General features: G+C 35.0%; 4 protein-coding genes across 5 annotated transcripts; 3 read left to right on the forward strand and 1 right to left on the reverse strand.

Moving 5' to 3' along the window:
* The first annotated feature begins 4,883 nt into the window (after positions 1 to 4,883).
* On the forward strand, positions 4,884 to 11,251 carry LOC112754377 (probable galacturonosyltransferase 6). Of its 2 annotated transcripts, none has more exons than XM_025801997.3 (9): positions 4,884 to 5,413; positions 5,532 to 5,566; positions 5,904 to 5,945; positions 6,067 to 6,214; positions 6,320 to 6,396; positions 7,853 to 8,172; positions 8,354 to 8,711; positions 9,621 to 10,136; positions 10,580 to 11,251. In XM_025801997.3, the coding sequence occupies exons 1-9, from the start codon at positions 5,284 to 5,286 to the stop codon at positions 10,853 to 10,855; spliced, it is 1,902 nt and encodes a 633-aa protein (XP_025657782.1). In that variant the 5' UTR covers positions 4,884 to 5,283; the 3' UTR covers positions 10,856 to 11,251. The 2 variants fall into 2 exon arrangements, with proteins under 2 accessions (XP_025657782.1, XP_025657783.1); XM_025801998.3 differs by having other exon boundaries at positions 4,932 to 5,413; positions 6,326 to 6,396.
* Positions 10,664 to 12,327, forward strand: LOC112754380 (photosystem II reaction center W protein, chloroplastic). Its single transcript, XM_025802002.2, has 2 exons — positions 10,664 to 11,813; positions 11,901 to 12,327. The coding sequence occupies exons 1-2, from the start codon at positions 11,717 to 11,719 to the stop codon at positions 12,218 to 12,220; spliced, it is 417 nt and encodes a 138-aa protein (XP_025657787.1). The 5' UTR covers positions 10,664 to 11,716; the 3' UTR covers positions 12,221 to 12,327.
* A 578-nt stretch (positions 12,328 to 12,905) lies between these two features.
* LOC112754514 (glutathione reductase, chloroplastic) lies at positions 12,906 to 18,143 on the forward strand. The gene is made up of 10 exons (XM_025802178.3): positions 12,906 to 13,642; positions 13,779 to 14,004; positions 14,199 to 14,477; positions 14,568 to 14,744; positions 15,125 to 15,178; positions 15,273 to 15,421; positions 16,825 to 16,888; positions 16,987 to 17,157; positions 17,252 to 17,389; positions 17,749 to 18,143. Exons 1-10 carry the CDS (start codon positions 13,269 to 13,271, stop codon positions 17,788 to 17,790), a joined length of 1,674 nt encoding a protein of 557 aa, XP_025657963.1. The 5' UTR covers positions 12,906 to 13,268; the 3' UTR covers positions 17,791 to 18,143.
* A 550-nt stretch (positions 18,144 to 18,693) lies between these two features.
* On the reverse strand, positions 18,694 to 22,966 carry LOC112754515 (phospholipase A1-Igamma2, chloroplastic). Its single transcript, XM_025802179.2, has 3 exons — positions 22,000 to 22,966; positions 19,889 to 20,355; positions 18,694 to 19,129 (listed from the first exon to the last, which is right to left on the reverse strand). Exons 1-3 carry the CDS (start codon positions 22,765 to 22,767, stop codon positions 18,883 to 18,885), a joined length of 1,482 nt encoding a protein of 493 aa, XP_025657964.1. The 5' UTR covers positions 22,768 to 22,966; the 3' UTR covers positions 18,694 to 18,882.
* Positions 22,967 to 23,654: the final 688 nt, after the last annotated feature.

The raw sequence follows: 23,654 nt of genomic DNA on the forward strand, positions 1-23,654 counted from the left end.
CCTCGCCTTTAGCTGCGGAAGCATTAGCAGTTAGGGAAGGTCTAATAATAGCAAAGAACTTTCAACTGGAAAGAGTTATCTTTGAATCTGACAGTTTAATTCTCATCCAAGCTCTAAAATCAAAGGCAACAATTGCAGAGTTTCAAGTTATTTTGGATGATATTTTGGATTTAGCACGAAATATTTCAAATTGTGGGTTTACCTGGGCTCCTAGAGAAGGGAATGCCTTAGCGCATGAAGTAGCCAAGCTTACAGCCAACGGTTCTCTGCATCAGAATTGGCTCAGCTGCAAGCCACAAATCATCACGTCCATTTTGCAAAAAGAGAAGTACACGTCACTGCAATTGACAAACAGATCATGAGCATGTAATTTGTTTTGAACTGGTTATGAATTAATTAATTCAGGAGAAAACTTACTTCCTTTACAGGTTGAGAGTTCGAGGGTAATTTAGAAATGGATTTTGGCACCTCCACTATGGGGAGATTGTGGAATAGCAACTTTATTGTTCTAATGCTTTCCTTGTTTGGATCTGGGTTATTTTGGTGTCCCTAGGGGAGGAGGGGCGGCACTTAAAAGAGTGTGGGAAGGCATGTTGGATCTGCAGTTGTTTAAAGAAAGGAAGGGTGAATTTCTTGTTGGGCAATAGTTTGGAGTTTCTCAATGATGACTTTGAAGCCTGCTGTAGGTTTCAGGTTGGGTTGTCCAGATCTTCTAGAGGAGGCTATTTTCAGCCCAAAGTCTGTCTGTCCTAAGGCAATGAGTCTGCTTGCATCCTGAGGGTGGTTGCATTGTGTGCTGCTCAATGTTGCGGAGTGTTGATGAAGACGTCCTTCTTGCTGGCTAGCTCAAGATCTTTGATGACAAGCACAGCGTCTCTCCTCGGATTGGTGCAGTTAGGAGGAAGCTCTCCTCTTGACTAACATTTGGAGCAGTTGCAAGGTTGTTTCTGCAAGGACTGCACCGTCGGAGAGGATGATAGCAACAACAACAACAATTCCTAATGCTACAAGCCTTGCTTCAACAATAGCAGATGTACCGCCCTAGCATGCTTGCCGCTGCAATGTTGTTTCAGCAGGGAGCTAATAAGAAAAGAAAAGCCATCTTTTGCTTTTTTGGACTATCATGACCAAGCATGTGCAATGCACTTGTGATAATGACATTGCTTGGAAGGCAACTATATGACCAAGCTCTCAATGTGATTTGGCCATATTGTCTTGCAGTGATACCTCACCAATGTGAGATTGTTGACCTATGCTCTCCATGGTAGCAGCAGAGTGGGTTTGGGCGTCATTGGCAATCTTAGCAGGATCGGCGCATAAGGGAGCTGATGGATTTGTTTCCGGATCGGGTGGGTCTGGGATGGTCCACCTGGTTTTTGTTTTTTTGGCCCTTTGTAGGCCTGACACTGTCCAAAAAAAAAAAATATATATATATATATATATATATATATATATTATACGTATAGACAGAATTTTTTTTTATTATTTAATTATTTACATTCGTCAAAACCTTGGAACTTCGAAGTATAACTATAACCAACCCTCTTGTACGAGTCAAACTGTCAAAGAATCATAGGCGTATTTGCTGGTACAGTAGACTCGGAGTAATATTTCCACATTCCACACTCCACTGACTCCGATCCACTGCTTCAGTCACATCAGTTTCTCTGGTGTTATGTTCTCTGCTATAGTTCTTACGAGTATTACAGTACTAATTATTAAATAAAGAGTTTAAGATATTAATTAATGTTGTTATGTGGCAGAATCGAACTCTAAAAATCATTAAATCCAGTCAATGCAAGTTTCGAAAAACTAGGTGTCACTACCCCATTGGCTAAGATAAAAATAAATGTGTAACCGACCAACTCGCTTCTGAAAATGAGGAAATAAAAACAAAATGGTTTGGTGCGGTAGAGTTCACGGTTGTTCTGGTAGTCCCTAGAAATCTGTCTACCTTATTAGTGCGGGGGAGTGAATCCTCCCTAGTAAAAAAAAACTAGATAGTATCCAATATGGGTGGTAAAACGGGTCGAGCCCGTCGGACCGATTCGCTAAACCCGCTAAAAAAGGCGGGTCGAATTAGGATTTAGAGCCGCCAAATTTAAAAAACCTGTCAAACCCGCACCGCCAAATTGGCGGGTTTTGGCGGCGCGAGGCGGGCCGGTCCGCCGGGCCGAAGATTTTTATTTTTATTTTTCTTTTTTATTAAATAAAAGAGTGATTACTATTATAAAATTAATAATTATAGAATTTTTAAACACTTTTTTTTTCATTTTTTGTTTTTATTTTTCTTTTAGTTATTAACTTTATTTATTTTATTTTACAATTTCGTATATATGCTCAAATTATGTGACTTATTTTTTAAAATAAAGATGATTCTATTGACAAATATTATTTTGAACAATTTTATTGAAGTTAAAAATTAAAAAAATAATAAAAAAATTATATTATAATTTGACTATTTTTTATTTGTATTTGATTTTTTAATTATTATTTTTTTGTTAATTTTAATGAATTTTATTTTTCAAAAAAAAAAAAGAAGCAGGCTAGCCCGCCAATCCGCTGTAAAGCGGGGCGGGCTAGCATTTTGAACCCATTTTAGTTGGCAGGGCGGGCCGGTCCGCCCCGTTTACAGGGCAGGGCGGGTTGGGGCGGGTCAGCCTACTTTGCCACCCCTAGTATCCAGTGTAGGATCTTACTTTTTATTGTTCTCTTTTATTTAATTTTGGTCCCATTTATAGAATTAAAGATGAAAGATCACACTTTATTCTCTCGTTAAAAAAAATGAAGAGGATGTATTTCCACTGGTGCGTACTGCGCACGGTATGCCATTCATGAAATTGCGATAATGCCATCAGGTCATAGTTTGTTTCAACTCAAGACAACTCACCGTTCCATTAAAGGCCCCAACAAAGGATGGCCCAACATATAAGCTTAGTACACACTAGCTATTCTCAACACTCAACTCATTCTTGTCGTTATTTGTAAATTGCCACAAATCCTTATTATAATTGCCATTATTTTTTCTTGTAAATTTTAACTATTTTTATATGGTGAATAAAGGCTGGAATAGATATGATTAATTGATTACACCTGTATTTAAATAATTGTAAGAAGTAAGAACAATTCATTTTAAAGGTATTTTAGTTATCCGCGAAATCCAACTGCAAAATACAAACGGAAATTTACCATGTTTGGAATCGTAACATTCACTGAAACAAAAAAAAAAAAAAGAAAGAAAGAAAAGATATATGAAATTAAAAACAAAAATTCGAAGTTAGGTTTGATTTTAATTACCGCAAGCAAGGCAAGGGATTCTCATGACATTGTGAACTTTTTCTTGGTTGGTTGACCATTCAGGCTTGATTGGTGGCATCATAGCTGCAAAAGTGATATTGTACAGCTAGGCAACAAGCACAAAATTTATGACCTGTATTCTACACATTCAATGAGAACACGGTACTATTTGGTATTATAATTTATAAATACGTTTTATCAACTTATCACCTTACACTAATACATCAAATCATTATCTTATTCGGCTTTAACTTTAATAAATATAATTTTTTATAGAAAATATAAAACTTTAGATATTTCAATCTTTTTATGTGTAGTGAAAGTTTAATATTTATGCATAAAATCATAATTTAAAGTCATAATATAAGAAATAAAAAATTTATCCCTTTAAAAAAAACCAATAACAAATTCCCTCCATTCTAACATAAATATCTAAAAACAGAATCATACATATTAAAAGACTAGTAAATAAATGTTGATAATGATTACAATTGTATACATAGAAACAATAGTCTTAAGTAAGTAAATATATATAATCCATATTTATTTATTATTATAATTACTTAATAATTTTATTATTATAGTATTAATTTTAAAGAAAGAATGAATATTTTTATTCCCAATTTAGAAAATATTACTTTCAATACAAATTATTTATAACAAGATTTTAGCAATATTCAGTGTCTTAAAATATACATTTATTTTAAAACATTATTGCAAGTATTTTAAAACTAGAAGAGAAAACAATTTGAATAGTTGGTTAATCAAAAAAATAATAATAAAATTAAGTGTTTGTTTGGATATCATTATTTTGTTAAAAAAAAAAATTTTTTTTAATGAAAAAAAAGAATTTTTTTTTTAATTTTTTAACGTGTTTGGCAAATTTCTAGTAGTAAAAGTAAAAGCACTAAAAAAATAAAAATGTTTTTTGAGAAGCTGTAATTTACATATTTTTTTAAAAGATCTTTTTTTCTTAGAAGAAAGATATTTTTCATGTAATAAATAAACAAAAAGTACTTCTATATTATTATACCCAAACATAATTGATAGATAAAAAGATATTTTTGCATGAGATATCCAAATATAAAATTACTTTTACTTTTCCATAAGATCTTTAAAAAAAGAGATAACTCGAAAAAAAATATTTTCTTAGAAACTCACCCAAACAAACCCTAAAATTCATAATTACTTGACCAAAAATATCACTAAAATAAAGAGTTATTAAAATTAATAATAAAAAATATTTATATAATAATAAAATTAATAATTAAAATTAATAAAATTCATAGTTATCTATAATTATTTTTACGTAAAATTAATAATAAAAAATATTTATATAATTTAATAAATTAAATTAAAATATTATTTAATAATTTTTAACTATCAATTTTAATTCAATAGCAGCCAAGAAGCAATAGCTCAAATGACATAATCTCTCTATACTCAATTAAAATGTGCGACTTCGAATCTCCATATCTTGGGTAAAAAAAAAAATTTTGACTCAATAGCAACAAATAAAAAGTGAAGAGCAGGGTAGTAGTAGTATCACATCAAGAAGTACCAATCGTCCGCATCATCCACCATACATGCTCAAAGCACTGGTTATAATATTCGTCCCGTGTGAAACTGGCGGCACAAATCTCAAGGCATTCCCCAAAACTATATAATGCCAGCACACAAAAAACAAAATAAACATAAGGAAAAAAAGAAAAAAGGAAAGAGTTAAAAAATAGTGTGAGCGAAATTAAACAAAGGCAATTCTCAGAGTGGGGAGAGAAGAGAACATGGATGGCGCTTGCTACCTCTCCCTCTCTCTCTTTCTCTCTCTATCTCTAAAAAGAGCAAAGGCCAATAGCTGGAAACCCTAGGGTCTCTGTGGATTCCTTTCTTTTTTTCTTGAACCACCGAATCGAATTGAATTTGCATTGGATTTCTCTGTAAATGTGCTTGTTGACAACGATTAGGCTTGTCCACCACCGGTAACCAATGCCACCGCCGCCGACGATGAAGAAGATTCGCCGGTGGCAGAGGACTTTGATCCTCGCTCTTCTCTCCCTCTCCGTTGTCGCTCCTCTAATCTTTGTCTCGCACAGGCTCAATTTTCTTACACCCGATGGTACGAGAAAAAAAAACTCGCAATTCCGTCTCCCGCAAGCATCTTTGCGTTTCCGACTGCTCATTTCCATTTCCACGTTTTAAGTGACTTGTTGCGTTTCTGTGAATTTCGTTTTCAGGAAGAAGAGATTTTCTCGATGATTTGTCAAGCTTCGTAAGAATCCTTCTCCCCAAGCTGATCAGTGTTATTTCATATTTTAAAATTCTTTTTTATTTTGATGATTGCGTCTCTACTTCATCCTGTTTGGTTTGTCTGTAAATAAATCGAGGAAAAGGAGAAACAGTCAAAGAATTTGTTTATTGAATTTAGATTGAAACTGTTCTTGTTTTTCTTTTTTCTTTGTTTTCTGTTTTTTTTTTTCCGGTGTGATTTAGACTATTCAGTGCCGGTAAGTTGAAAATTTTTTTGCAGACCGACAGCTCAACGGAATTTCTTGGATGTTAATCTGATATATGCGATTAAGTATTTTGACTATAAGTGTGTGTTGCAGGCATACAGGCCAGATCCTTTGAAGTTGAATGCTATAGAACAGGTAGTGAAAGATTTGCTTAAAAATTTCCCCGTGCTAAGTCTTTCATCTTTTTCCCCCGTGGATTATAGAATGTACATATAACATTTATGCTTGCGATTTTGACCTTTTTTGACCAATTCAGGAAGGTGCTGAAGAGTTAGAAGAACCGAAGCAAGTTGTTTATAAAGAAAATGACTTTGGTGTAGCAATCAGTAACAATTCAGAAAGAACCAATGATTCTGAGGATTCTTTAACTGATGGGAGCAGAAGTAACCTTTTGGAAGTTAATGGTTAGTGTTTTTTGGTGCTCTCTATAATTCTTAAGTCTTTTAGGGCTTCCATGTTATGCCACTCAAGCATTCACCAGTGATGTCACTATTTTCACTGTTTTCAAGTTTCAGAAGTAGATCACCATGAAAGACAAGTAGAGGAAACTCAGCAGAAAGGATTATCCCTCACTGATGGAGAAAAGGTATAATGTTTTATATTAAATATAATTTTAAAAAGGGTTTAATAACTAACTAGAGAAGTAGTTTTTGATAGTCAATTTCAATCAAGTTCACTTTTTACTAATTCTTTTGGATTGCTTACTTGAAAAATTGAAGGCCACATGCTTTTAATTTTTTTTTTCTTGGACATGTGAGGAAAAGTAACAACAGAAAATATAGATTAAGTGTCAATATAAAATGTTATATAAGCTCATCCATTCTTATTCCCTGCTTCTATGAATTTTGAGGTAATTATTATAACGGCCAAATACTTTCAATGATATGGCAACACGTGATTGGATGCCTATGTGAAAAACTTATGCATGCCTGCCATGCATCAAAATCAAATTATCGAAAATAACTTATCTATATGCATGCTTGGGATTTTTATTTACATCATTCGATTTCCACCGAGTGTAAACGCTGATTATGATAATTAATCAGATGTGCTACTTTTTGATCAATTGGAAATGGTTACTTAGTTCTATGCTTTCTGTGCTCACTAATCTAATATGAATATACAGATTTACTCGACTCATTGACTGGTCAATTTTGTAATCACTAGATGTAGAGTGCTTAATTAATTGCTGATCTAGAAATTTGGGTGTAGAAGTTATCAAAAAGCATAGCGGTTTATTTTCAGTCTGAAATTGTAGTTAGATGTTTAGGTTTTGCTTCAACCCTATCAGTTCTTCCATAAATGGTTAACTCTATCCACTATTTCGGAGGGGAAGTCTTCATGATTTTGAAAATTTAGTTACTCATGAGTTTACTATGTACCTAGTTAACATATATTATTTATACAAAGAAATGGGAAATATTTAAAGTTTTCTGTAGGAGCTGGCTTTTATAAATGTAGCTAATTGCAATCATGTTTTTAGTAATAGCAAGACCACTTTGGTTTTTTTTTTGCTTCAATATCCATGGCCTGATAGGAGCTAATTTTCCAGTGGATAAAAAAAAAAAAACACAAGAAACTAGTTATAAAGACGATATGTATTGTTGTCTGCTTACTGGGAAAGAAAATAACAGTTTAGTTTTTTTTATTTGTATGAAGTATAAGCAAACTGAAAGCCTTCTATTGCTTTGGAAAAACTAGGACCTAACTTTGTCAACTTTACAATCAACAGGTAAACACATTATGCTTCTATTTCTAACTGTGAGACGATCTCACGATCCTAGTCTATTTTAGAAAAGAGACTTGCCTGTCAGATGTCTGAATATAATTATGTCATTTTTGGCTACTCCGTACTTTTAACTAGATGTCCAAATCTTCGCTGGAGAGGCAAATGATTTATAAGACAAAGAAATAGCATTCGTTCTTGGTGACAATTATGTGTCTACATGTATTTGCTGAATACATAAATGCAATTGAATTTTGTAGAGATATTTATCTTAACAATCTTATATTAATTTATTGATTTATTATTTTATTTACAGAGGAATTTAAACGAGACAGTTATGCACAATCTGGATATATCCACCAACTCCCAAAGTACAAGAAGTGAGAATATTGAAGTGGGAGATAAGCAATCTGATCGGAAAGCAACTCGTCGCCATCAGAATTCGCGATCTCAATACCGTAAAGTGACAAATCACAAGGTTGAGGAAATAAAGGATCAAATAGTTAGAGCTCGAGCATACTTGAGCTTTGCTCCCCCAGGCAGCAACTCTCACTTGGTCAAGGAGTTGAAACTGCGAATTAAAGATATGGAACGCATAGCTGGAGAAGCTACCCATGATTCAGATCTGCCAAGGAGGTAAAGACTTCTCTACAACTGCATTTATTTGATGTCAGTTTATGGTGTGTGAAAACTTGGTGATTTCATGTTCTCTAGTACAAAATTAATGAAGCAGAATGTATTCAGTAAATTTATGTGATATGAACTGTGAAAAGAAAATTGAGTTGTTTTTCAATCTGAAAACAAGTGAAGTTCACAGTGCTTTGCAGAAAATGAGGCACATGGAGGCTTCACTATCTAAAGCCAACCGAGCTTTCCCAGATTGCTCTTCTATGGCTTCTAAGCTCCGTGCGATGAATCATAATGTTGAAGAGCAACTTCGTTCTCAGCAACGTCAAGCAACATATCTTGTTCATCTTGCTGCAAGGACCACCCCAAAAGGTCTTCACTGTCTTTCTATGCGGCTAACTGCCGACTACTTTGCACTCGGACCCGAGCAGAGGAAGTTCCCAAATGAAAACAAGATTAATGATCCAAAACTTTATCACTACGCTGTGTTCTCTGACAATGTTTTGGCATCTGCAGTGGTTGTTAACTCTACTGTCTCTGCTGCTAAGGTAAACCTCTTTTCTTTTTATATAGAATATTGACTGACTATTATCATTTTGTTTTTAATTTGGATTCTCTTTGATTTAACTTCGGCTATTATTAATCCTCATACAATTTATGGAAAGGGGAAAATAACCAAAATATAACTAGCAAATTCAAAGTAGGGAAAATTATGCTTCTCTCGTATCTCTTCCATGTCAGGCTAAAGTGCTTCTCTTTATTGTAATTAATGTATAAGATATAAAACCTTTTATGTTTGACCATTATCTAACTGTGAAGTTGGTGATTGTAAGATCAAGAAATAAGAATCCACATTTGTGCATGGCACCACTTGTTCTTATTGTCATCCTTCTTGAACCTATGATACATTTTACTTGGCATTTAATTCTCAACTATGTTTTATCCAATTTGAAGTTTGACTTTTTGGTGTCATTACCTCAAAGCATTACTTAGTTGTGGGTGCCACAGAATTTTTGAACTTATTGCAGATTCAAGAATCCAAACCAGTGAAAGAACCAAATAGTAGTAGATACATATGCTCTTTCACAATGGAATGCAACTACTATATCAAATTTCTTTTAAAATACCTACCTAATATTTTGATAGTCAACACCTATATCTGTTCTTCTTCTGCTCTTAAAAGTTGATTGATCTATTTTAGAAAGTTTATAGCTAGTAACATCAAGAGACCATTACCCTTAAAAGTGAAGTCTTTTTTCCCCTAGAAAATTAATTTCCAGCTTCTGTCCCTGGTTGAAACCCGTCTCTTAACTTGAGAGCATTCTTTCTAATTCCTATTCAGCATAATAATAATGTCATCTATCAATTTATGTAGTTGATTCCCGGATATGGGTATTGTTATTGTTAACCTATATATAATGGCGACAGTGATTGACAATAATAACTTTTAAATGCAGGAGGAGGAGAAAATTGTTTTCCATGTAGTGACCAATTCACTCTACTTTCCTGCAATCTCAATGTGGTTCTTGTTAAACCCTCCTGGCAGTGCCACAGTCCACATACAGAACATGGACAACTTTAAATGGTTGTCGAAGTACAGCACCTCCAAGAAATATGATTCTAACGATCCAAGATATACTTCTGAATTGAACTACCTACGTTTCTATCTGCCAGAAATCTTCCCTGCTCTACATAAGATTGTGCTTTTTGATCATGATGTGGTGGTGCAACAAGATCTGAGTGGATTATGGAATGCCAATATGGAAGGAAAAGTAATTGGAGCAGTTCAGACTTGTGAGGAAAGCGAATCTTCATTTCATAGAATGAATATGCTCATAAACTTTTCAGATCCATTCATTGCAAAGAGGTTTGATGTCAATGCTTGCACATGGGCATTTGGGATGAATTTGTTAGATTTACAGCAGTGGAGGAGACATAATTTAACTGCTGTCTATCACAAATATCTGCAAATGGTATGATTTAGAAAATGTCTTTGTTTTGAAGTTGGCTTTTAGTTTATTCTATTATTATATTTTATTCTCACAGTAACTATTTATATGACCCCCCAACAAATTAAATTTCCTTTCATCAAATTTTCAGGCCTCTAGCATTCCTGCATTTAAAGTTTTGCACGTATAAAGTAATTGGGTGTTAAAATGTCATCATTAGCATCTATTCCTTTGAAATTTGATTGTATCAATCTCCTTAAAATGTCATCATTAGAATGCTCATTAAGATTGTTTACCTGAAAGTTAGACTAATATTAGGGGGTCAAGAATTTGATATTCGCATGACATTAAAACAATGATTTGTTGGTGGTTTGAGGTAGACTAGATGAAGAACCAAATTAAATTTCTATTGGTTATGACGCGATGATAGTCTGACGTAATGTGTTTGTCTTGGTGATTGGTTGCAGGGTTCTAAGAGGCCATTGTTTAACACCGGAAGTCTGCCTTTAGGCTGGCTCACCTTCTATAACAAGACAATGGTTTTGGACAGACGGTGGCAAGTTCTTGGCCTTGGTTCTGATTCTGCTGTTGACGGAAATGAGATTGAGCAGTCTGCTGTTATACATTATGATGGAGTTAGAAAGCCATGGCTGGATATTGCAATGAGAAGATACAAGAACTATTGGACCAAATTTGTGAATTTTGACTGCCCTCTTCTGCAAAGATGCAATCTCCAGGCGTAACCCGAAATCCACAACCGTTGCTTTTACATGGCTTTTGTTAACAAGTTAGTACTTAGTAGGCACATTCTTTGCCTGCTTCGGTTAATTCTTTGTTCTTGGCAATTCTTCTTGTAAAGCCCCTCACTGCTGATTCAAATTTTCCTCACGTATCTCTAGGAGTTTAGCTTTTTTGATAGTGACAATGAAGATAAAATAAGCATTACATAGGTATTTCAGTTGCTTGCAGATGCTGTTGGTTTGTGTACATAATTTATCTCGACCCTCTATTGGGTTTTGCCTATGTTCTTTGATTTCCATTAATTCAAGCGCATACTGTGGGCCTAAGTTATATTTTATTTTGAGGATCAAATTTACATAATTATTGAAAATGAACAACGGTCATTTGGATTGTTCCAACATTGTGTCCAAGTGTTATTCATGTTCGCCAGGTGTTTATGGCTTTACATATTATCTTATGTTATTTATTCGGGTTAGACTTGCAGGGGCGTCAGGAACATTTCTTTTTTCTTATTTTCTTTAATAATTTTACTTGCTTGTTTTAAAGTTTTTAACTTTTAACAAGTCCGGGAAAAGCTTCGATTGAAGTTGCGATTATGAGAGTGAAATATAGTTCATGACTCATCTATCAGATTACGTGACACGTGGGAAAAAGTTATTGGGTTTTTGCAGATAAGGATATCGAACGAGGGGCTTTCAGTCTATCCAATATCCATGGTGTGTGGTGCAGGGACTGAGTATTACCCGATACTAAATAAATTTTGACAGATTTGGCAATTCATATGAAATAAACTTCCAACGCATAGTGGAACATCACAGAAGTTAATAGGCATACTCGGTAATCATCATCATAATTGAAGAAAAATGGCATCCATCTTTGCTAGCACCACAACTCCATCGATCACCCGCGCAGGTCTCTTGCCCAAGCGAGCTCTCGGGGTTTCATCCTCAACCGTTCTTGGTAAGTTTTTACTTAACCGTCCTTGGAAGATTAGAGTGAGAAACATGCATGTGGAAGTGGTAGATGATTTTTGAAATAATTGTACAGGGTTGCCAGCAATGGGGAAGATGGGAAGAGTGAGGTGCTCCATGGAGGAGGGAAAGGCTTGTTCACATGAAAGCAAGTCGAAGATGGGGATGGGGATGGGGGCATCCTTGATGGCAGCTGCTATGGCTGCAAGCATGTCGAGCCCAGCCATGGCTCTTGTGGATGAGAGGCTGAGCACCGAAGGAACAGGGCTTCCATTTGGTCTGAGCAACAACCTCCTTGGTTGGATCCTGTTTGCTGTGTTCGGTCTCATATGGGCTCTCTACTTTGTCTACACCTCCGATCTTGAAGAGGACGAAGAGTCCGGATTGTCTCTCTAAAATAAAATGTTTAAATTCATTATATGCTGCTATTGTTGTGTATTGCTAAACAACCACTTCTGTATCGCTTCCAACTTCTAATATCTTCATTTACTCTTCCTCTCAAACTTTCACATCCCTCTTCATTTTTATTTGCCTGATTTGTTACACTGTTGAATTCCGGGGCAAAATAGAGTCGGCTACTATATTCACGACTGCACTTTCTTCCCTTCCTTACAACTCAAATTGTACTAGTAAGCTGTAAGGCAGGTGCAAATTACTCATTAGCACATTCACGATCATTCACCTTATAACATTATAATAATGACGATGATGACGGTATACATTACATACATAATACAAAATGCACACTAAATATTTTTGGACCAAGTAATAAAAGTTGTACACTGATCCTTCAATCAAGATATCAGACAAGAAGAAAATTATTATCTCTCTATTTTAAATTTGAGTACTGCTAGGAAGCCAATGGTTTAAACGTACAATGTGTCCATGAATAAAATGAACATTATCCATACTACCTAGAATAACCATCCCAAAAGCTTAAGCTGATTTTGGGGTTCATCAAGGATCACTAAGGATCGAATTCTTGACCTTTCGGATCTAGAATTTTAATACCATATTATGAAATCACTCATTCCAAAAGCGTAACCTGACAAAATAATGAAACACTAATGGTCATATCTCTAATACTTTTTAAACCTCTATTGTATACATTGTATGCTTAGGCTATTAGCTCCTTATACTTTCTCTTTAAATTTTACTTAATAAAAAATTCAAATTAATAATTATAATTTCACTAACAATTTAGACTAACTTGAAAATAGATAATTAATTAAAGAGTTTACTTTTGCAAAACATAAATTACTACTCATTTAGTCGTAAAATTTGCAAACTTGACCTTTTGGACTTGGGAGAGTTGATAACCAAGTAACTTACTTCCAGATTTTAAAAAGGAATAAAAGAAAGAATACGAGTCCAAATTAGATTTTGTAGAACGCAAACCTCTAAAAAGGAAGAAGAAGGCGAAGGGGAATCAGTAACGAAAAAGATGGCAGTGGCTACGTCTCTGACAGTCACAACTCCAAAGAAGCTCTCTTCTCTCTCTTCTCTCTCTTCCCCAACCCTTCACTCCCTCTTCTTCTCTAAAGCACTTTCCTTCTCTCCCTCATCCTCCTCTTTCCTCTCTCTCCGCAAAACCCTACTCCTCTCTCCCTCTCACCACACCCGCACCCGCCGCCGTTCCTTCACCCTCTCCGCCTCCGCCAACCCCCATAACTACGACTTCGACCTCTTCACCATTGGCGCCGGAAGCGGCGGCGTCCGCGCCTCCCGCTTCGCTGCCAATTATGGCGCCTCCGTCGCCATCTGCGAGCTCCCCTTCTCCACCATCTCCTCCGACGTCACCGGTGGCGTCGGCGGAACGTGAGTTCTCATTACACTGTAGCCTCGTCAATGATTGAATTTCAGACTTCTCATGCATTAGTAATCGTTGCTTACTTGCTTATGCGACTTCGTGCTGGTTTTTTCTTTTTTTTCTTTTTTTTTTTGTTCAATGTAGATGTGTGTTGAGGGGATGCGTGCCGAAGAAGCTGCTTGTGTACTCTTCAAAGTACTCTCACGAGTTTGAGGAAAGTAATGGTTTTGGATGGAAGTATGAGAGTGAGCCAAAGCATGATTGGAGTACTCTGATAGCTAATAAGAATGCTGAGTTGCAGCGACTCACTGGTATCTACAAGAACATTCTGAAAAATTCCAATGTCCAATTGATTGAAGGCCGTGGAAAGGTAAAGGCTTTTCTTTTTCGAAGAAAAAAAAAGCTGAAAAGCTGAGGTTTTGATTGAAAGAGAATGCGAATTATGATATCTTAATGCATACACACACTAAAATATGGTATAGGTTTCGGTTTGGAATGGATGAAAGTATGAAACACTAGTTTGTTGTAATGTATGGTGTTAATGGTTTTGTAAATCACTCCCAGATTGTAGATCCTCATACAGTTGATGTTGATGGGAAGCTATATACTGCCAGACACATTCTAGTTTCGGTAGGGGGACGCCCATTTATTCCTGATATCCCTGGAAGTGAACACGCCATAGATTCTGATGCTGCTCTTGACTTGCCTTCTAAACCTGAGAAAATAGCTATTGTTGGTGGTGGTTACATTGCATTGGAGTTTGCTGGCATATTCAATGGTTTGAAGAGTGACGTTCACGTCTTTATTCGGCAAAAGAAAGTTTTGCGGGGATTTGATGAAGAGGTAAACAGCATTCCTGGTACTATGCAATTGAGTGAATACTAGGTGGTACTATTTTAATCTTCTCATTCAAATTATGATCCGTGTCTCCAGATTAGAGATTTTGTTGGGGAACAGATGGCTTTAAGAGGTATCGAGTTCCATACCGAGGAGTCGCCCCAAGCTGTTGTGAAGTCAGCCGATGGTTCATTGTCTTTGAAGACGAACAAGGGTACTGTGGAAGGTTTCTCACACATTATGTTTGCAACTGGTCGCAAACCTAATACTAAGGTATGAATTATATGTTCCTGTTTTTTTCTGTGCAGTATGTTTGATCACACAATTCAGTGCGGAAAATGAAAATTTACTGTGTTTAATGGATGGCTCTATTCCCTTTAATAAGCATTCAGGATTTAAAACATAATTCTTTTTCAAAACATTACAAATTGATCAGAATTTTTTCTTTCTCCAATAAATTTCAAGTGAGAATGAACATAAAAAGTTTGAAACTTGCGTTCAAATACATTATGCACACTTTTAGCTGGATTTTTTTTCTTAAGTGTTGCATGCCCTTGAGGTTTATATTTTTGATTCATCTGTGAAACTGTTTTCTCTTTTTCATGCATGGAACAATAAGAGAGTTGTGCTTATGACATACAATTTCATTGCAGAATATAGGACTGGAGTCTGTTGGCGTGAAAATAGATAAAAAGGGTGCAATAGAGGTAGTTTACAGTTTTCATCAGTTTTCTGTAGAATACTTATTCATGAGATCAGCCATTTTCATCATATTATTTCTCTGCATTCACATTCATCCAGGTTAATGAATATTCTCAATCATCAGTTCCTTCAATATGGGCAGTCGGCGATGTTACAGATAGGATAAATCTGACTCCAGTTGCTTTGATGGAGGGAGTGGCATTAGCAAAAACGCTGTTTCTGAATGAGCCAACAAAACCTGAATATAGGTATCTGTTGCATAAGGCATCATGCCATAATTATATTTTACCTGTTGAGTAATTAGTGTGTGCATTGTAAATTAAGTACACAGCATTAAGCTGAAATAGATAAACTATTGGTATGGGATTCTTATACAGAAATTCATTAATATTCTTTGGTAGAACGGTCGAGATGGGAAAGGGGAATTATTGGATATGTGTAGCTCTTGTCTTGCTGGATTTTTTTCCCTACTTAAATTAACTGGAACATTTAGAAATATGCGTCTTGGCCCCCCCTTGAACTGTTGAACTTTTGCACTTTCACTTAGAATTTAGAAAGCATGCAATTCGAACTCTACAAACAGGTGGATTTCACCTGCCACTCTATCGAGCTAACCAGAGCACTACTCAAATTAACTGGACCTTAGAAAAATGCATCTTGCCCCCCTTGAACTATATGGTTTAGGGACTAAAGTTAAATAAGTAGAAGTTCAAGGGAGTAAAATGTACTTGCTTTCTATTAAAAGAATGTCAAACTTATAATAAGGAAATAAAGTTTTGGGGGTTTAAAGTTGTACACTTTCTGAATTCTGGGGTTAGATTGCATTTTTCCCACTGCTCGTTAATTCTGTTTATTTAATTTTCTGTTAAAAGAAAAACAGAAAAGGGGGGGGGGGGTGGTGGAATCCACAATACTATAACAAAGCTGTATTGCTTCTATAATGTGAGCTTTGGACCAAGAATTAGGTTGCTACTTTTTTCCCTGTAGGCTATATGTTCAAAGATTAGAAACAGTCACTTTGTTTGTGGGGATAAGGCTACATACATCTACCAAGTGGGAGCCTCATGCATTGGCTGCCCCAGGATAAGTGTGAGTGTGTGACATTACACACTTATATCATCAAATGACTTATAATTCTTATAATTGGTGTCATGTTGATAATGAATCCCCTTTTTGTGACTAGTGGATCCCAAATTTTAAAATCTATAAACTATAAATATCTATCTTTTTAATTTCTTAAAGTCAATTTATGATAATCATGAAATGAGTCTAATTTAAAATTTTATGAGGATGCCACACATGATAACCAATGGTAGATTAATTTTGAGAGATTCAATTGTATAAAATTGACTTTGATTCACACGGATATTGATGGCTCTCACTCATATTATTATATTGGAGTTCATGAAACCATTTTCTTGTATCTTAGGACTATATTTTTAATCTAGAATTCCTAATCATATTTGAAGAAGATTTTGAACTGCGTTTGATATTCCATTCATTAGTGCATATTTAATGTATTTTCCCTGTTTTCACTGTTTCTATTAATGCTAATTTGATTTCTAAGTTCCTGGTTGCTGCTAAGATTTGTTTATTTCTTTTTTGTGGTTCATGGCTTCCTAACTGTTAGTTTATGTTCTTCTTTTTCAAGTTATGTTCCTTCTGCTGTGTTCTCCCAACCACCAATTGGACAAGTTGGTCTTACTGAGGAACAGGTGACAGAAGTCTTAACCGGTTGAAATTAATTATTTTCTATAGTTTTGTTGACTTTTGCAGATCCACAGATGCATAACAGTGTTGATAATTTGTGCAGGCTGTTGAACAATATGGTGATGTTGACATCTTCACATCAAATTTCAGGCCACTAAAGGCTACGCTGTCTGGTTTACCAGACCGGACTTTCATGAAATTGATAGTGTGTGCAAAAACCAATAAAGTTCTGGGTTTACACATGTGTGGAGAAGATTCTCCTGAAATTACACAGGTCCTTGCAATTGTTGCTACAACTGTTTCTAAATTTCTTTTGGTAATGATCTGTGGGTCTTCAATTCACTTAGTCTTACAATTGCTTAAACCAGGGGTTTGCGGTCGCCATTAAAGCTGGCTTGACTAAGGCAGACTTTGATGCTACTGTGGGGATTCACCCAACTGCAGCTGAAGAATTTGTTACCATGCGGACTCCTACTAGGAAGATTCGAAAGACTAATCCTTCTGAGGTCAGTGAAGGACTCTAATCTGCTAGAATATTTGATTCTCATCTTGGGACACATGATGCCGTGTATTTTGGACAACAAAATGAACACTTTACAGTAACATATAATAAATTAACTCCTTTGTTTTGAAGTTGGGAATTCAAAGCCTCTAAATATTCTGCCATCCTCCTCCCTCAACTTACAGAGAGTCCTATGCACCTAATTAGATGCTTGTCTCTATCATATCAACAGTTTTTGCTGTCTTTTCTTTTAATGTATGTGATTAATTATTCATGATGCCAGTAAGTTCTTATTTGCTGGTGAAGAAAATCTATTAATAAACTTCTAGGGGAGTAATGATTATGATATTTAATTTATTCCAGGGAAGGAGTGAGTCTGAAGTCAAAGCTGTAGCTGGAACTTAACATCAATACCCTGCTTCTATTGTCATTCTTAAAGGAAACCTGCTGGTGCTTTAAAGGTCAAGATTAATATACTTTTTGAAAAGTACTTCTGCCATATGCCCCAAAACGCTGTGCTTGTTCTTATACTGCAAGCATAATAGGGCAGAAGAACCAAGTTTTGTAGTTCTGTGAAGCTGTTAGAAATCTTCAATTTGTATGTTTGCAACGTTTTAATAAATATTACCACATGAAATTATAAGGTGATATGTAATTTCAATAAGTTGTCTTGTGTATAACGTTGAACCAAGCAGATTGTCATTATGTGAAATTTTAATAGTAATCAAAATATAGAAAAGAAAAGGAATTCAGAATGATATGTGGCAGCTGAGCATTTCACGAGAACAACACGATGTATCCTGTTGTGGTTCGTTTGGATGGATTCTTTGATTTTATGATGTAATTATGCCATGCTGTTGAGGCCAGAAAGTAGGCAAATGCGCCTCTTGTAATTTAACCTGTTTCTCTTTCATTCCCAGGCCCCTTTCCTTGGAATAAGTTAGTGGTATTTATGATTTGACCGATCTCTACTCTGGATCTATTTTTATTTTTTGGGCTTGCTATGGATCCATTTCAATTACAATGGTTGAACTTGTTTTGGGCCTGGTCGCTTTTGGAAAAAGGAAAAAGAAAAAAGAAAACAAAAACGAACAAACAAATGTCCTTTCCCTCTTGTTAGTAATTTCTTCTATATTTACACTACTATTGATTGACTAGATATGTTTTAATATGAATTCCACAAGATGATTCAGTTGAGCGAATCCACTTCTTATGGTATGGTTGTTTTAAGAAGTGCTATACTTTTATATCGCAGCATCATTTTTTGTAACGTTCTCATGTTTAGTCTTGAGAACAAAAAAAAAAAGATTTAGCATCGAACTTTGGATTTCTATAAATATCACATCATGTAATAATTGTTTTCTCAAATATTACAACTAAACAGCTGTCTGTAGCATTATGGAGGAGTACTACTTGTAATTTTGTGTTTATTAGTTTGTATAACACTTATTCATTCATAAAATGAAGTCCATGCGCTAATTAAGCGAAGAGTTTGACTCAAGATTGGGATTGAAGGAGGCCTAGTTGGTTGAGATGGTGATCAATATCTTCCGGGTGGTCGACGTGCCTTGGGCGCTCCGGCTGCCTCCAGAGACCATCCGAACTCCTGACCAAGCCCTTGTTCATGTCCTGCCACCACACCGGTGGCACTGAGTGTTTGTCTTTTACAAAATCACAGCTCTTGTTCACCAATGCAACGTCCCTCCCAGTCGCTGACTTAAATCCAAGGTTGCTTCCTTGGTATCTGCACTTACATTCACCTTAATGAAAGCTAATAAAGTTTTGATTTAAGAGTAGTTAATTAACAATGTAGTTATCTATCCAAAATTTATAATAATTACATAACTGCATCACTCTTAGTATGCCTTTCGCTTAAAATACATATAAATATATGACACAGACTTTATCCCTTGTAAAAAGCCCTAAGAAACTAGTTTTATTTAGGTAAATCAAGAATGACTAATATAAGGCCATCAAAATAAAAAGCATCAAACTTAAAACCAGAGGTATATGTTGCTAATGTTAGGTATCTTTTGCGGTGATGAAATATCCAAATATATAAAACACACTGAAATGTCTTATTATGTATGGGATCCCATGGTCCTCCTGGTCCCCCTCAACGCGTGACAAATGGGATCATATCATATTTAAGATGCAGGGTCCATGATATTGATTCATGTAATTATATTTCTATCGAATAAATGACCATTTGTATTCATAAAAGATGAAAACGCTGACATATGTACTCACATTAGATTGAAACTAAACTTGTACCCATACAAGATGCCTACATGGTACTTTTGTCATACAGAAGGCATCTTACATGGGTACAAGTTTAGTTTCAATCTAGTGTGGGTACATATGTCAGCGTTTTCATCTCTCATAGGTACAAATGGTCATTTATTCAATTTCTATCTGTATAGAAAGATGAGACTCATGAGTTGCATCACACATACATTAACAAAAGTAATTAAAGCAATTAAGAATGAAGTAAATTACTAACCCATCAATGAGATGCAAATAAGCCTCCAAGTTATGAGCACAAGAAGCATCACCATTAGGGTTCAAATCAGGTGAGTCCCGGTGGTTCAACTCCAGCTGCACCCCAACGTGAGCGTAGCTCCAAGGCAACCACTTGAACAGCCTGTACACCCACTCCGGCGAGCTCTCGTTGATGATGAACCCCGGCGACTTCGGAACAATGTCGTGAGTGTTCACAACCCTAAGCACCTTCACGCCGTGATCCAACTCCAGCCTCTGCTTGAACCTCCAGTTTCCCACCCTCGGACCGGCGAACGTGATCACGGAGATGTGGATGCCGCTGCCGTCTTTCTTGACGTTTAAGCCAGTTTCTGCCAAGTCAAAGGCGCTCAGTACGGCCAACGCGCTGCCCAAGCTGTGGCCGGTGATGGTGATCGAGACTTCCTCGTCTTCGTACTTCTCAACCAACTTCCTCACCTCCGAAAGGATCTAATTCATATCACCATATATTCATTTCATACTTTTTCTTTTTAATTTACTTCTTCAAACTTAAACACACATAATTTCTTACTAGAACTAAAAAGAACTGAAAATAAATGCCAAACACCCCTTATTTGCTAGGAACCGGCTTCAGCGAACTCGTGCCAACTTTTTAATGGACTAAACCTCGAAAATAAAAATGAGTTAATATACAATTATATATAGATGTTTCTTCTGTTAAGTATTGAAATGTTTTTTTTTCATATTGAATGGATGTTCTTTTATATATTTTTTTGAATTTTTTTGTATTACAAATGTGAATGTTTTTATTTCTTTAAGAATTTTATATTTTTTTTAAAATTTTATAGATATCTAATTATTTTTGCCAAAATATAACTAAATATTTCTTTTGTTAAATATTAGGATGTTTTTTTTCTATTAAATAAATATTTTTTTTATATTTCTGTAATTTTTTCGAAAGCAACATTTTTAGTTTCTTTTGGTTTCTGGATAGGTTAATGTGAGGGAGAAGAGGAAGGTTTTTATAGGTTTTAATTAGATTTACTTAATTAATTTTAAATTTTTAAAATTTTGAATTTAAAAAATTTAAAATTAATTATTAATATAATTATAATTAATTAAGTTGTTCCATTTTTGCCTGATTAGGAATAATTCCATATACTTTTCCAATTTTTATTTGTATTCATTTCTACCAAAAAGAGGTTTGTGTCTGGGAATTTTAAAATAATTATGCAACACTACATAAAAAAATTAATCATTAAATCAGTTATTTTTATAAAATATATTAAAAATAAATTAAAAATATATATATCTATAGATAAATATAAAAATTATTGATTTGATCGTTAATCTTTTCATACATACATATATTCTTTTATTTCAAAACCGGTTAAAAAATAAATAAAAGTTAGAGAGGCCGGCAAATTGAAATACTAATACTAATATATATATATATATATATATATATTAGAAGTTAAAAATTAATTTATTTGACAGTGACCACTACTCCTTGGAGATAAGCAGAAGCCGCCCTTAATTTGTTTATGTCTAATGTCCAAAAATTTCAAGCTACAAAAATTTATACAATCTCACTAAATGACCAATAAAAATTTAATCAATAACAAGTTAATAAATATTTTTAAATTACACTTTATATTAATTAATTATTATTAATTAATAAATATTTAAAATTATTTTTTAAAAAATATAAAATTAATAATTATTAATTACAATTATTTAAAATTAACTGTTCTACTTTTCCAATCTTATTATATTGCTTTTGTTATTTCCCATCTGGTAATTAACGAAATATTAAAATTTGTTAATCACACATGAGTGTGCACATCCTAGCAATTGCTTTTATGTGTATGTTTTCCATTCTTATTATATTTTTCATAAGAGAAAGTCTAGAGGCGAGTATTTTTATTAAAATTTGATTAGCACTTAATTATTAAAAAAAAATAATTAATCCTACACCATTAGATGTCATCTCACACCATTAAAAATATTGATGTTAGCTAAACATCACAAATTCTACTAGCCCCTAACACTCCTCTTTTCATAATATCAAGACTCATCAAGAAAAATAACATGCCCTAACTATATAATAGTTAAGGCTAAACAGGAATTAACCTGGTGTCTGGCAGAGTATTTGCAGAAACGGCACTGCGGGGACTTATCAGTGTAAAGATCCATGAAGCCCGCCTCCACCTTCACCCCTTGATCGCCGCAAGGAATCTCCGGAGATAAAGGCCTCAAGTAGTTCGTGAGATCCGCCAGCCACTCGGTGTGCGTCACCGTCCCCCTCCACGCAATGGCTATGTCCCTCCTCCCCAATCTCTTGCTGGTTTGGTCGTCGGAAACGGCGATGTAGCCGGCCCAGTTGGCCCTGTCGCTCCACATCTTGTGAGGGAACCTGGACCTCTTGAAGAAGCTGGGCAGGCTGACGTTGGCCGTCGCGTAGATGTAGCGTGAAACGGTGTATCCCATGTGCGTCATGTCAAGGTACTCGAACAGCTTCTCATGTGGGTACCTGCAGCTTCCACAATACTTGGAGTATGGGTCGTAGTCGAAGGAATCATACGTGGCCTGTGCCATTTCGCCGTACCGGATGATCTCAAGCCGCAAGCCAGGGTCCAACGGGTCAAGAAGCCCGGCCCACTTGTCCTCGCCGTGGAGCTTTCGCCATATGGATGATATGTCGAGTTGTTCTTGTTTCGGGGGCATTGGTCGCTCTGGTTTGAGTTGGGTGCTTATGGCTTTGCATGTCATGATGCTGGGTTTTCTTGTGGTGGTGACTAGGGTGTGAGATGATGAAGATGGTGCTGGTGCTGCTTGTAGTTTAGGGGGATTCTTGGCTTCCAAGGTAACCACCATGTTTGAGATTGGAGTGGTGGCCATTGCTATTATTTTGATCTTTTGGAATTAATTTCGAACTTGCAAGTTGGAATTAATGTAAGCTTCTTTAATTTGGAATAATTACTAGATACAGGATGTATATATAGTATGATACTTATTTTTATTGGCTATGGTTGAGCTTGTGTTGATGCATGTGTATTGATGCGTCTGCTACTATATTTATAGTTAGATTTTTTTGATTCATGATTTAATTTCTTTCTTTTATTCCTATCCTTTAATTTTGTCCTTCCTCAATGTTTTCCTTTTCCAAATTATAAACGTGTCAATTTGAAACCATTTAATTGGGATGGTGCATGCATGATTGATGACGATGATGACTAGACCAACCAAAAGGAAAATTCTATAATAATATCCAAGTGAAAACTCAAGTGCAGTCAATTTGACGTGAAGTTGATAATTGAGAGCAGTTAAATAATTTAAATAATTTGACTAAATTTTTATCTAATAGCTTTTAGTTATCAATTTCATGTCAAGTTAACTGCACCTGAGATTTCACCTAATATCGATATTACAATTATGGTAGTAGAAAACCTCATCGTTCTTATAAAAAAAGGATAACCACCTCATTTTATAGTTGAATTTGGAATAGAAAAATTGTACTAAGGTTAGTAATAATTATAAAATCAACTTAATAAAATTGTGAAAGAATAGGAAAATAAAAGAATTGTGAAAGAAAAAGATGAAGAAATTTTATTGATTATTGATTGAATGAATTGTAAACTATGAAGGTAAAACTAAGTATATATAGAGTATTGGCCTATGAAAGATAAAATTAGATAAAGATAAGATATAGATAAAGATAAAGATAACTATAAGATAAGATAAAGACTAAATTATAATTTAATTTGTGTATTCTGTTGGGCTGAATT

This window comes from Arachis hypogaea, chromosome 16, assembly GCF_003086295.3.
Source record: "Arachis hypogaea cultivar Tifrunner chromosome 16, arahy.Tifrunner.gnm2.J5K5, whole genome shotgun sequence".
In the NCBI taxonomy this organism is placed as follows: Eukaryota; Viridiplantae; Streptophyta; class Magnoliopsida; order Fabales; family Fabaceae; genus Arachis; species Arachis hypogaea.

Bases quoted from the DNA above. Each gene is read 5' to 3' on its own strand.
- LOC112754380 (XM_025802002.2), top strand. From the start codon at position 11,717: ATGGCATCCATCTTTGCTAGCACCACAACTCCATCGATCACCCGCGCA. The intron at 11,814-11,900 runs GTAAGTTTTTAC...ATAATTGTACAG, and splicing joins TTCATCCTCAACCGTTCTTG to GGTTGCCAGCAATGGGGAAG.
- LOC112754515 (XM_025802179.2), bottom strand. From the start codon at position 22,767: ATGGCCACCACTCCAATCTCAAACATGGTGGTTACCTTGGAAGCCAAG. The intron at 20,356-21,999 runs GTTAATTCCTGT...GATATGAATTAG, and splicing joins AATACTCTGCCAGACACCAG to ATCCTTTCGGAGGTGAGGAA. The intron at 19,130-19,888 runs GTTAGTAATTTA...ATGTAAGTGCAG, and splicing joins TATTTGCATCTCATTGATGG to ATACCAAGGAAGCAACCTTG.
- LOC112754377 (XM_025801997.3), top strand. From the start codon at position 5,284: ATGCCACCGCCGCCGACGATGAAGAAGATTCGCCGGTGGCAGAGGACT. The intron at 6,215-6,319 runs GTTAGTGTTTTT...ACTGTTTTCAAG, and splicing joins TAACCTTTTGGAAGTTAATG to TTTCAGAAGTAGATCACCAT. The intron at 10,137-10,579 runs GTATGATTTAGA...GATTGGTTGCAG, and splicing joins ATCACAAATATCTGCAAATG to GGTTCTAAGAGGCCATTGTT.
- LOC112754514 (XM_025802178.3), top strand. From the start codon at position 13,269: ATGGCAGTGGCTACGTCTCTGACAGTCACAACTCCAAAGAAGCTCTCT. The intron at 14,005-14,198 runs GTAAAGGCTTTT...AATCACTCCCAG, and splicing joins TGATTGAAGGCCGTGGAAAG to ATTGTAGATCCTCATACAGT. The intron at 14,745-15,124 runs GTATGAATTATA...ATTTCATTGCAG, and splicing joins GTCGCAAACCTAATACTAAG to AATATAGGACTGGAGTCTGT.